The following is a 13,534-nucleotide window of genomic DNA, read 5'->3' on the forward strand; positions in this document are numbered from 1 at the left end:
GCGCAGCGCCCCCCGGAGGGGGTTCAGGGTGCCCATTGGGGTGCCTGTCGGGGTGTTGGTTGGGGTGCCCATTGGGGTGCCCGTTTTGGGGTCCCCGTTGGGGTGCCCATTGGGGTGCCTGCTTTGGGGTGCACATGGGGTGACCTGGGGTCCTCGCACAGGGCCGCCTGTCACAGCCCCCCCAGGAGGGGGTTCAGGGGTGCCCATTGGGGTGCCTGTCGGGGTGTTGGTTGGGGCGCCCATTGGGGTGCCCATTGGGGTGCCTGTCGGGGTTCCCCGGTTTTGGGGTGACCCGGGGTCCCCCACAGGGCCGCCTGGCGCAGCGCCCCCTGGAGGGGGTTCAGGGTGCCCATTGGGCTGCCTGTCGGGGTGTTGGTTGGGGTGCCCATTGGGGTGCCCATGGGGGTGCCTGTCGGGGTTCCCCAGTTTTGGGGTGACCCGGGGTCCTCACACAGGGCCGCCTGGCGCAGTGCCCCCCAGAGGGGGTTCAGGGGTGCCCATTGGGGTGCCTGTCGGGGTGTTGGTTGGGGCGCCCATTGGGGTGCCCATGGGGGTGCCTGTCGGGGTTCCCCAGTTTTGGGGTGACCCGGGGTCCCCCACAGGGCCACCTGGCGCAGCGCCCCCCGGAGGGGGTTCAGGGTGCCCATTGGGGTGCCTGTCGGGGTGTTGGTTGGAGTGCCCATTGTGGTGCCCGTGTTGGGGTGCTTGCTGGGGTCCCTGTTTGGGGTCCCTGTTGGGGTGCCCATTGGGGTGCCTGCTTTGGGGTGCACATGGGGTGACCTGGGGTCCTCGCACAGGGCCGCCTGTCACAGCCCCCCCAGGAGGTGGTTCAGGGTGCCCATTGGGGTGCCTGTCGGGGTGTTGGTTGGGGTGCCCATTGGGGTGCCTGTCGGGGTTCCCCGGTTTTGGGGTGACCCGGGGTCCCCCACAGGGCCGCCTGGCGCAGCGCCCCCCGGAGGGGGTTCAGGGTGCCCATTGGGGTGCCTGTCGGGGTGTTGGTTGGGGCGCCCATTGGGGTGCCCGTGGGGGTGCCTGTCGGGGTTCCCCGGTTTTGGGGTGACCCGGGGTCCCCCACAGGGCCGCCTGGCGCAGCGCCCCCCGGAGGGGGTTCAGGGTGCCCATTGGGGTGCCTGTCGGGGTGTTGGTTGGGGCGCCCATTGGGGTGCCCGTGGGGGTGCCTGTCGGGGTTCCCCAGTTTTGGGGTGACCCGGGGTCCTCACACAGGGCCGCCTGGCGCAGCGCCCCCCGGAGGGGGAGGCGCAGCTGCAGCTGCAGGTGCTGCTGGAGGCCGACATCTCCGCGCAGGCCGAGCGCGTCCGGGCCGTCCGGGACGCCGCCGTGGCCCTGGGCGCCGATACGGGCGGTCAGTGGCACCCCCAGAGCCCCCGGAACCCCCAAATCCCCCCGAACCCCCCTGTGAGCCCACAAACCCCAGAGTGGTCCCCAAACCCCATCTGCTGCATCATCTGGGGTGTCCCCCATTCCCTGGGGTCTCCCCCAACTCCTGGGGTGTCCCCCAGCCCCCCAGGGTGTCCCCCAACCCCTGGGGTGTCCCCAGCCCCCCAGGGTGACCCCCATTCCCTGGGGTCTCCCCCAACCCCTGGGGTGTCCCCCAGCCTCCCAGGGTGTCCCCCAACCCCTGGATGTCCCCAACCCCTGGGTGTCCCCAATCCCTGGGGTGTCCCCCAGACCTTTAGATGGTCCCCAACCCCTGGGGTGTCCCCCAGCCCCTCAGGGTGTCCCCCAACCCCTGGGTGTCCCCAACCCCTGGGTGTCCCCCAACCCCTGGGGTGTCCCCCAGCCTCCCAGGGTGTCCCCCAACTCTTGGGGTGTCCCCAGCCCCCCAGGGTGTCCCCCATTCCCTGGGGTCTCCCCCAACCCCTGGGGTGTCCCCAGCCCCCCAGGGTGTCCCCCAACTCTTGGGGTGTCCCCAGCCTCCCAGGGTGTCCCCCAACCCCTGGGGTGTCCCCCAGCCCCCCAGGGTGTCCCCCAACTCTTGGGGTGTCCCCAGCCCCCCAGGGTGTCCCCCAACCCCTGGGTGTCCCCAACCCCTGGGTGTCCCCCATTCCCTGGGGTCTCCCCCAAGCCCTGGGGTGTCCCCCAGCCTCCCAGGGTGTCCCCCAACCCCTGGATGTCCCCAACCCCTGGATGTCCCCAACCCCTGGGTGTCCCCAATCCCTGGGGTGTCCCCCAGCCCCCCAGGGTGTCCCCCAACCCCTGGGTGTCCCCAATCCCTGGGATGTCCCCCAGACCTTTAGATGGCCCCCAACCCCTGGGGTGGCCCCAGAACCCCAGGATGTCCCCCAACTCCTGTGTGCCCCCCAACCCCTTCAACTGTCCCCCAGACCCCTGAGTGTCCCCAAATCCCCGGGGTGTCCCCAAGGCCCTTTAACTGTCCCCATCACACTGAGTGTCCCCCAGCCCTGGGCCATCCCCCAGACCCACAACCTGTCCCCCAACCCCTGGGGTGTCCCCCGTGTTCCCTGAGTGTCCTCCAGACCCCAGGGATGTCCCCCAACCCCTGGGGTGTCCCCCGTGTCCCCTGAGTGTCCCCCAGACCCCTGGGCCATCCCCCAGACCCACAACGTGTCCCCCAACCCCTGGGGTGTCCCCCAACCCCCTGAGTGTCCCCCAGACCCCTGGGCCATCCCCCAGACCCACAACCTGTCCCCCAACCCCTGGGGTGTCCCCCGTGTCCCCTGAGTGTCCCCCAGACCCCTGGGCCATCCCCCAGACCCACAACGTGTCCCCCAACCCCTGCGATGTCCCCCGTGTCCCTTGAGTGTCCCCCAGACCCCTGGGCCATCCCCCAGACCCACAACCTGTCCCCCAACCCCTGGGGTGTCCCCCGTGTCCCCTGAGTGTCCTCCAGACCCCTGGGATGTCCCCCAACCCTTGGGGTGTCCCCCGTGTCCCCTGAGTGTCCCCCAGACCCCTGGGCCATCCCCCAGACCCACAGCCTGTCCCCCAACCCCTGGGGTGTCCCCCGTGTCCCCTGAGTGTCCCCCAGACCCCTGGGCCATCCCCCAGACCCACAGCCTGTCCCCCAACCCCCGCGATGTCCCCCGTGTCCCCTGAGTGTCCCCCAGACCCCAGGGATGTCCCCCAACCCCTGGGGTGTCCCCCAACCCCCTGAGTGTCCCCCAGACCCCTGGGCCATCCCCCAGACCCACAACCTGTCCCCCAACCCCTGCGCTGTCCCCCGTGTCCCCCCAGACTCCCCTCCCTGCGACCCATCGGCGCTGGAGCGCGCGGCGGCGCTGGAGCGGCGCTTCACCGAGCTGGAGGCGCTGGCCGCCGAGCGCCGGGCCCGGCTGGAGGAGTCGCAGCGCTTGTGGCAATTCCGCTGGGACCTGGGCCAGGAGGAGGCCTGGATGGGCGAGCAGGAGCGGCTGCTCCGCGCCGGCTCCGCCGCCACCGCGAGCCGCGACCTCCCCGGCGCCCTGCGCCTGCTGAGCCAGCACCGCGCCCTCCAGAGCCAGCTGGGCAACCGCGCCGCGGCGCTGGAGCGGGCGCTGGAGCGCGGCCGCGAGCTGGCGGCGCAGGGGGGAGCGGGGGCGGCCGAGGCGGCCGCGCTGGTGCGGGACGTGGAGCGGCGCTGGCGCTCGCTGGTGGAACTGGCGGCCGAGCGATGCCGGAGCATCCAGGAAGCCGCCGGCGCCCTCCAGTTCCAGGCGGAGGCGGCGGAGGTGGCGGCGCGGCTGGAGGACACGCGGCGCCTGGCGGCGGGCGCCGGGGTTGGCCGCGACGAGCACGCGGCGCGGAGCTTGGCGCGGCGGCACCGCGGGGTGCGGGACGAGCTGCGCGGGCACCGCGCCGCCATCGACGCCCTGCGCCGGCAGGCGACCGCGCTGCCGCCCGGCGGGGACGGGGATCCCGGAGCCTCCGCGCGGGTGGAGGAGCTGGAGCGGCGCTACCGGGAGGTGGAGGAGGTGGCCGAGCGGCGGAGCCGGGAGCTGGAGGAGGCGCTGAGGTTCCACGCCATGCGCGGCGAAGCGGACGCCTGCGCGCTGTGGCTGGGCGAGAAGGAGCGGTGGCTGCTGGCCGTGGCTGTACCGGAGCGCATGGAGGACCTGGAGGTGCTGCAGCAGCGGTGAGCGCCACGATGAGCCCCCCCCGGCGCTGTGCGGTGGCCCCGGCGTGGTGCTGAGCGCCACGAATGGCCCGCAGGTTTGAGACGCTGGAGCCGGAGATGAAGCAGCTGGCGTCGCGCGTGGGCGCCGTGAACCGCGCCGCCGAGGAGCTGCTGGGCGCCGGGAGCAACCGGGAGGGCGCCCGCGCCGCCCGCCAGCAGCTCAATGAGAGGTGGGCGCGTGGGGCTGTGCGGTGGGTGCTGCTGGTGGATGGGCTGGGGTCTCCGGGTAGGGGGTGCTCCAGGCAGGGTGACGTTCCGGACAGGATGGTGCTCTGGGCAGGTTGACGTTCCGGACAGGATGATGCTCCGAGCAGGATGATGCTCTGGACAGGATGATGTTCCGGGCAGGATGATGCTCTGGGCAGGTTGACCTTCTGGACAGGGTGATGGTCTGGACAGGATGGTGCTCTGGGCAGGATGATGTTCCAGGCAGGATGATGCTCTGGGCAGGGTGACGTTCTGGACAGGATGGTGCTCTGGGCAGGATGATGTTGCGGACAGGATGACGCTCTGGACAAGATGATGCTCTGGACAGGGTGATGCTCTGGACAGGATGATGCTCTGGGCAGGATGATGCTCCAGGCAGGACAATGCTCTGGTCAGGGTGACGTTCCGGACAGGACGATGCTCTGAACAGGATGATGTTCCAGGCAGGATGATGCTCTGGACAGGGTGGTGCTCTGGACAGGATGATGCTCTGGGCAGGATGATGCTCTGGGCAGGTTGACGTTCCGGACAGGATGATGCTCTGAACAGGATGGTGTTCTGGGCAGGTTGATGCTCTGGACAAGATGGTGCTCTGGACAGGGTGATGCTCTGGGCAGGATGATGCTCTGGACAGGATGATGCTCCGGGCAGGAAGATGATCTGGGCAGGATTATGGTCTGATCAGGACAATGTCCCAGGCAGGTTGACGTTCTGGACAGGATGATGTTCCAGGCAGGGGCTGCTCTGGGCAGGATGATGCCCTGGACAGGATGAGGCTCTGGACAGGTTGATGTTCTGGACAGGATGATGCTCCGGGCAGGTTGGTGCTCTGGGCAGGTTGGTGCTCTGGTCAGGATGAGGCTCTGGACAGGATGATATTCTGAACAGGGTGATGCTCTGGACAGGATGATGCTCTGGACAGGGTGAGGCTTTGGGGCAGGATGGTGCTCCGGACAGGATGATGCTCTGGACAGGTTGACGTTCTGGACAGGATGATGCTCCGGGCAGGCTGGTGCTCTGGGCAGGATGGTGATCCGGGCAGGATGATGCTCCGGGCAGGATGGTGCTCCAGGCAGGATGGTGCTCCAGGCAGGATGATGTCCTGGGCAGGATGATGCTCTGGGCAGCATGATGCTCTGGTTAGGTTGACGTTCTGGACAGGACGGTGTTCTGGTCAGGTTGACGTTCTGGACAGGATGACGCTCCGGGCAGGATGATGCTCTGGGCAGGTTGACGTTCTGGACAGGATGATGCTCTGTGCAGGATGATGCTCTGTGCAGGATGGTGCTCTGGACAGGGTGGTACTCCGGGCAGGATGATGCTCTGGACAGGTTGACGTTTTGGACAGGATGGTGCTCCGGGCAGGATGATGCTCTGGGCAGGATGACGTTCTGGACAGGATGATGCTCTGGGCAGGTTGATGCTCTGGGCAGGTTGACGTTCCAGACAGGATGATGCTCTGAACAGGATGATGCTTTGGACAGGGTGACGTTCCGGACAGGACGATGCTCTGGACAGGATGATGCTCTGGACAGGATGATGCTCTGGACAGGATGATGCTCTGGGCAGGGTGACGTTCCGGACAGGACGATGCTCTGGACAGGATGATGCTTTGGGGCAGGATGGTGCTCCGGGCAGGATGATGCTCTGGACAGGTTGACGTTCTGAACAGGATGGTGCTCTGGGCAGGATGATGCTCTGGACAGGGTGATGTTCCGGGCAGGTTGACATTCCGGACAGGATGATGCTCTGGGCAGGATGGTGCCCTGGGCAGGATGATGCTCTGGGCAGGTTGACGTTCTGGACAGGATGATGCTCTGGGCAGGATGACGCTGTGTGCAGGATGATGTTCCAGGCAGGGTCTGGGTTCTCTGGACAGGATGATGTCCTGGGCAGGATGATGGTCTGGGCAGCATGATGCTCTGGTTAGGTTGACGTTCTGGACAGGATGGTGTTCTGGTCAGGTTGACGTTCTGGACAGGATGATGCTCGGTGCAGGATGGTGCCCTGGGCAGGATGATGCTCTGGGCAGGAGGATGTCGTGGGCAGGATGATGTTCAGTGCAGGGATGGGTCCTCCGCTCAGGCCGATGCTCCGGTCACCTGCGCGTTCCCGTTGCGGTTGCCGCTCCATCCAGGCCCCCATTCCCTGCCCGCACAGGTGGGAGCGCTTCCGCGCGCTGGCCGAGCAGAAGAAGGCGGCGCTGGGCTCGGCGCTGGCGCTGCAGAACTTCCAGCTGGAGTGCGACGAGACGGCCGCCTGGATGCGCGGCAAGACCGACGCCATCGCGGCCACGCGGGGCCTCGGCAGCGACCCCCACGGCGTCGCCGCGCTGCGGCGCAAGCTCTCGGCCGTGCGGCGCGACCTGGACGCCATCCAGGCCAAGCTGCGGGACCTACGAGCCGAGGGGGAGAAACTGGTGGCCCGGCACCCCGCGGAAGCCTCGGCGGTGCCGGCGCGGCTGTCGGCGCTGGAGGGGGTGTGGGACGAGCTGCGCGGCGCGCTGCGGCGCCACGAGGAGGCGCTGGAGGCGGCCGGCAAGGTGCAGGGCGTCCTGCGCGACCTGGCGGCGCTGCAGGGCTGGGTGGCCCAAACCGCCGGCGCCGTGGCCACCGAGGACGCGCCGGCCACGCTGGCCGAGGCCGAGCGGCTGCTGAGGCAGCACGAGGCGCTGGGCGAGGAGATGGAGCGCTACGGCGCCGAGTACCGCGGCGTGCGGGACGCGGGACGGGAGGCCGCGCGCGGACAGACGGACGCGGTGCTGCGGCAGCGGGTGGAGGCGCTGGACGCCGGCTGGGAGGAGCTGGGCAGGATGTGGGAGACGCGGCGCCGGCGGCTGCGCCAGGCCCTGGCGTTCCAGATGTTCCTCCGCGACGCCAAACAGCTGGAGGGCGTAATCGGTACCCAGGTGAGGCGCCGCGGGGACGCGACGCCGGGGCGGGGGACGCGGTGACGGTGACGCCGGTGACGGTGTCGCCGCCCCCAGGAGTACGCGCTGGCGCACGCCGATGTGCCCGGCACGGTGCCGGGAGCCGAGGCCGCCGTCAAGAAGCTGGAGGACGTGGTGGGCGCCGTGGAGGTCGCCGGAGAGCGGCTGCAGGTCCTGGTGGCCGCCAGGGAGAAGTTGGTGGCCGAGGGAAACCCCCGTGGGGAGGAGGCGCGGGAGGCGGTGGTGGCGCTGGAGAGAAGGTGAGGGGCAACCCAAGGCATGGAGTGGCCATGGGGGTACTGGTGTGGCCATGGGGGTACCGGGGTGGCCATGGGGATATCGGTGTGGCCATGGGGGTACCGGAGTGGTCATGGGGGTACTGGTGCAGCCATGGGGGTACCGGGGTGGCCATGGGGGTATTGGGGTGGCCATGGGGGTACCGGAGTAGCCATGGGGGTACCAATGTGGGGTACTGGTGTGGGGGTACTGGTGGAGGCCATGGGGGTATCAGTGTGGCCATGGGGGTACCGGAGTGGCCATGGGGGTACCGGAGTGGCCATGGGGGTATCGGTGTGGCCATGGGGGTACCGGAGTGGCCATGGGGGTACCGATGTGGCCATGGGGGTATCGGTGTGGCCATGGGGGTACTGGAGTGGCCATGGGGGTATCGGTGTGGCCATGGGGGTACCGATGTGGCCATGGGGGTATCGGTGTGGCCATGGGGGTACCGGAGTGGCCATGGGGGTATCGGTGTGGCCATGGGGGTATCGGTGTGGCCATGGGGGTACTGGAGTGGCCATGGGGGTACTGGAGTGGCCATGGGGGTACCGGAGTGGCCATGGGGGTATCGGTGTGGCCATGGGGGTACCGGAGTGGCCATGGGGGTACTGGAGTGGCCATGGGGGTATCGGTGTGGCCATGGGGGTACTGGAGTGGCCATGGGGGTATCGGAGTGGCCATGGGGGTACCGGAGTGGCCATGGGGGTACTGGAGTGGCCATGGGGGTATCGGTGTGGCCATGGGGGTATCGGAGTGGCCATGGGGGTATCGGTGTGGCCATGGGGGTACCGGAGTGGCCATGGGGGTACCGGAGTGGCCATGGGGGTATCGGTGTGGCCATGGGGGTATCGGTGTGGCTGTCACCGTCACCATCACCGTCACCCGGGTCCTCCAGGCACCACGGGAACCGGGAGGCGGCGCAGGAGCTGCTGGAGCGGCTGAGGGACAACCTGGAGCTGCAGAGGTTCCTGCAGAAGGCGGAGGAGGTAACGGGGGAGGAGGAGGAGGAGGGTGGGGTGGGATGAGGAGGAGGATGGGGATGGGGATGGGGATGGGGTGGAATGGGATGGGATAGGATGAGTTGAGATGGGATGAGGATGAGGATTGGGATGGGATGAGGATGAGAATGAGGACGAAGCTGAGAGCGAGGATGAAGCTGAGAATGGAAATGGAGATGGAGATGGGGATGGCATGGGATGAGTTGAGATCGGATGAGAATGAGAATGAGCATGAGGATGAGGATGAGGATGAGGATGAAGATGAAGATGAGGATGGGATGGGTTGAGAGAGGATGGGATGAGGATAAGGATGAAGATGAGGATGGGATGGGATGGGATGGGATGGGATGGGATGGGATGGGATGGGGATGAGGATGAAGCTGAAGATGAGGATGGGATGGGTTGAGAGGGGATGGGATGAGGATAAGGATGAAGATGAGGATGGGATGGGATGGGATGGGATGGGATGGGATGAGGATGAGGATGAAGCTGAGGATGAAGATGAAGCTGAGGATGAAGATGAGGATGGTATGGGCTGAGGGGATGGGATGGGATGGAGATGGGATGGGATGGGATGAGGATGGGATGGGATGAGGATGAAGATGAGGATGAGAATGAGGATGAAGATGAGGATGAAGATGAGGATGGGATGGGTTGAGAGGAGATGGGATGGGTTGAGAGGGGATGGGATGAGGATGGGGATGAGGATGAAGCTGAAGATGAGGATGGGATGGGTTGAGAGGGGATGGGATGAGGATAAGGATGAAGATGAGGATGGGATGGGATGGGATGGGATGAGGATGAGGATGAAGCTGAGAATGAAGATGAAGCTGAGGATGAAGATGAGGATGGGATGGGCTGAGGGGATGGGATGGGATGGAGATGGGATGGGATGGGATGAGGATGGGATGGGATGAGGATGAAGATGAGGATGAGAATGAGAATGAGGATGAGGATGAGGATGAAGATGAGGATGGGGTGGGTTGAGAGGAGATGGGATGGGTTGAGAGGGGATGGGATGAGGATAAGGATGAAGATGAAGATGAGGATGGGATGGGATGGGATAGGATGGGATGCGATGGGATGGGAATGAGAACGAAGCTGAGGATGAGAATGCGGATGAAGCTGAGGAGGAGGATGGGATGGGATGAGGATGAGAACGGGTTTAGATATGTTGAGGATGGGTTGAGATCACATGGGATGGGATCAGGATGAAGATGAGGATGAGGATAAAGCTGAGGAGGAGGGTGGAATGGAATGGGAAGAAAATGGGTTGGAATGGGATGGAATGGGATGAAGATGAGGGTGGGATGGGATGGGATGGGATGAAGATGAGGATGGGATGGGATGGGGTGGGATGGGATGGGATGCAATGGGGTGGGATGGGATGGGATGGGATGAGGGTGGGGATGGGATGGGATGAGGGTGGGGATGGGATGGGATGAAGATGAGGATGGGATGGGGGTGGGATGGGATGGGATGAAGATGAGGATGAGATGGGATGGGATGGCATGAGGATGGGGATGGGATGGGATGAAGATGAGGATGGGATGGGGGTGGGATGGGATGGGATGAAGATGAGGATGAGATGGGATGGGATGGGATGAGGATGGGGATGGGATGGGATGAAGATGAGGATGGGATGGGGGTGGGATGGGATGGGATGGTATGGGATGGGATGGAATGGGGTGGGATGGGATGGGATGAAGATGAGAATGAGATGGGATGGGATGGGATGGGATGAGGATGGGGATGGGATGGGATGAAGATGAGGATGGGATGGGGGTGGGATGGGATGGGATGGGATGGTATGGGATGGGATGGAATGGGGTGGGATGGGATGGGATGGGATGAAAATGGGGATGGGATGGGATGGGATGGGGTGGGATGGGGTGGGATGGGATGGGATGAAGATGAGGATGGGATGGGATGGGGATGAGGACGATGCTGAAGACGAAGGCAGGCGGTGACGGGCGGTGCTGTGGCGCAGCTGGCGCTGTGGATGGAGGAGAAGCTGCGGGCGGCGCAGGACGGGGCGCACGGGGACGCGCGGAGCCTACGCAGGAAGTGCCAGAGGCACCAGGCGTTCGCCGCTGAGCTGGCGGCCAACCGGGGCTGGCTGGACAGCCTGGAGGAGGTGACACCATGGGGACACCGTGGGGACACCGTGGGGACACCGTGGGGGACATGGGGACATGGGGGACATGGGGACATGGGGCCAACCGGGGCTGGCTGGACAGCCTGGAGGAGGTGACACCATGGGGACACCGTGGGGACACCGTGGGGACACCGTGGGGGACATGGGGACATGGGGGACATGGGGACATGGGGCCAACCGGGGCTGGCTGGACAGCCTGGAGGAGGTGACACCATGGGGACACCGTGGGGACACCGTGGGGACACCGTGGGGGACATGGGGACATGGGGACAACCGGGGCTGGCTGGACAGCCTGGAGGAGGTGACACCATGGGGACACCGTGGGGACACCATGGGGACACCGTGGGGGACATGGGGACATGGGGGACATGGGGCCAACCGGGGCTGGCTGGACAGCCTGGAGGAGGTGACACCATGGGGACACCGTGGGGACACCGTGGGGGACATGGGGGACATGGGGACATGGGGCCAACCGGGGCTGGCTGGACAGCCTGGAGGAGGTGACACCGTGGGGACACCGTGGGGACACCATGGGGACACCGTGGGGGACATGGGGACATGGGGACAACCGGGGCTGGCTGGACAGCCTGGAGGAGGTGACACCATGGGGACACCGTGGGGACACCGTGGGGACACCGTGGGGGACATGGGGACATGGGGACAACCGGGGCTGGCTGGACAGCCTGGAGGAGGTGACACCGTGGGGACACCGTGGGGACACCATGGGGACACCGTGGGGGACATGGGGGACATGGGGCCAACCGGGGCTGGCTGGACAGCCTGGAGGAGGTGACACCATGGGGACACCGTGGGGACACCATGGGGACACCGTGGGGGACATGGGGACATGGGGCCAACCGGGGCTGGCTGGACAGCCTGGAGGAGGTGACACCATGGGGACACCGTGGGGACACCATGGGGACACCGTGGGGGACATGGGGGACATGGGGCCAACCGGGGCTGGCTGGACAGCCTGGAGGAGGTGACACCATGGGGACACCGTGGGGACACCGTGGGGACACCGTGGGGGACATGGGGACATGGGGCCAACCGGGGCTGGCTGGACAGCCTGGAGGAGGTGACACCGTGGGGACACCGTGGGGACACCATGGGGACACCGTGGGGGACATGGGGGACATGGGGCCAACCGGGGCTGGCTGGACAGCCTGGAGGAGGTGACACCATGGGGACACCGTGGGGACACCATGGGGACACCGTGGGGGACATGGGGACATGGGGGACATGGGGACATGGGACCAACCGGGGCTGGCTGGACAGCCTGGAGGAGGTGACACCATGGGGACACCGTGGGGACACCATGGGGACACCGTGGGGGACATGGGGACATGGGGCCAACCGGGGCTGGCTGGACAGCCTGGAGGAGGTGACACCATGGGGACACCGTGGGGACACCGTGGGGACACCGTGGGGGACATGGGGACATGGGGCCAACCGGGGCTGGCTGGACAGCCTGGAGGAGGTGACACCATGGGGACACCATGGGGACACCGTGGGGACACCGTGGGGACACCGTGGGGGACATGGGGACATGGGGCCAACCGGGGCTGGCTGGACAGCCTGGAGGAGGTGACACCATGGGGACACCGTGGGGACACCATGGGGACACCGTGGGGGACATGGGGCCAACCGGGGCTGGCTGGACAGCCTGGAGGAGGTGACACCATGGGGACAGCGTGGGGACACCATGGGGACACCGTGGGGGACATGGGGGACATGGGGACATGGGGCCAACCGGGGCTGGCTGGACAGCCTGGAGGAGGTGACACCATGGGGACACCGTGGGGACACCATGGGGACACCATGGGGACACCGTGGGGGACATGGGGCCAACCGGGGCTGGCTGGACAGCCTGGAGGAGGTGACACCATGGGGACACCGTGGGGACACCATGGGGACACCGTGGGGACATGGGGACATGGGGCCAACCGGGGCTGGCTGGACAGCCTGGAGGAGGTGACACCATGGGGACACCGTGGGGACACCGTGGGGACACCGTGGGGGACATGGGGACATGGGGGACATGGGGCCAACCGGGGCTGGCTGGACAGCCTGGAGGAGGTGACACCATGGGGACACCGTGGGGACACCGTGGGGGACATGGGGGACATGGGGACATGGGGCCAACCGGGGCTGGCTGGACAGCCTGGAGGAGGTGACACCGTGGGGACACCGTGGGGACACCATGGGGACACTGTGGGGGACATGGGGGACATGGGGCCAACCGGGGCTGGCTGGACAGCCTGGAGGAGGTGACACCATGGGGACACCGTGGGGACACCGTGGGGGACATGGGGACATGGGGCCAACCGGGGCTGGCTGGACAGCCTGGAGGAGGTGACACCATGGGGACACCGTGGGGACACCGTGGGGACACCGTGGGGGACATGGGGACATGGGGACAACCGGGGCTGGCTGGACAGCCTGGAGGAGGTGACACCGTGGGGACACCGTGGGGACACCATGGGGACACCGTGGGGGACATGGGGGACATGGGGCCAACCGGGGCTGGCTGGACAGCCTGGAGGAGGTGACACCATGGGGACACCGTGGGGACACCATGGGGACACCGTGGGGGACATGGGGACATGGGGCCAACCGGGGCTGGCTGGACAGCCTGGAGGAGGTGACACCATGGGGACACCGTGGGGACACCATGGGGACACCGTGGGGGACATGGGGGACATGGGGCCAACCGGGGCTGGCTGGACAGCCTGGAGGAGGTGACACCATGGGGACACCGTGGGGACACCGTGGGGACACCGTGGGGGACATGGGGACATGGGGCCAACCGGGGCTGGCTGGACAGC

General features: G+C 66.7%; 1 protein-coding gene across 1 annotated transcript in view; it reads left to right on the forward strand.

Annotated features, from left to right (window-relative positions):
• SPTBN2 (spectrin beta, non-erythrocytic 2) overlaps positions 1-13,534 on the forward strand; it is an 85,462-nt gene that overhangs the window by 34,996 nt on the left and 36,932 nt on the right. The window contains exons 13-19 of the mRNA XM_071801570.1: positions 1,225-1,363; positions 3,217-4,093; positions 4,171-4,305; positions 6,503-7,250; positions 7,329-7,531; positions 8,446-8,536; positions 10,539-10,685. Of these exons, the coding sequence (XP_071657671.1) occupies positions 1,225-1,363; positions 3,217-4,093; positions 4,171-4,305; positions 6,503-7,250; positions 7,329-7,531; positions 8,446-8,536; positions 10,539-10,685 (2,340 nt within the window). The remainder of the gene's footprint in view (positions 1-1,224; positions 1,364-3,216; positions 4,094-4,170; positions 4,306-6,502; positions 7,251-7,328; positions 7,532-8,445; positions 8,537-10,538; positions 10,686-13,534) is intronic.

The sequence above is a fragment of the Patagioenas fasciata genome, chromosome 39, assembly GCF_037038585.1.
Source record: "Patagioenas fasciata isolate bPatFas1 chromosome 39, bPatFas1.hap1, whole genome shotgun sequence".
NCBI lineage: Eukaryota > Metazoa > Chordata > Aves > Columbiformes > Columbidae > Patagioenas > Patagioenas fasciata.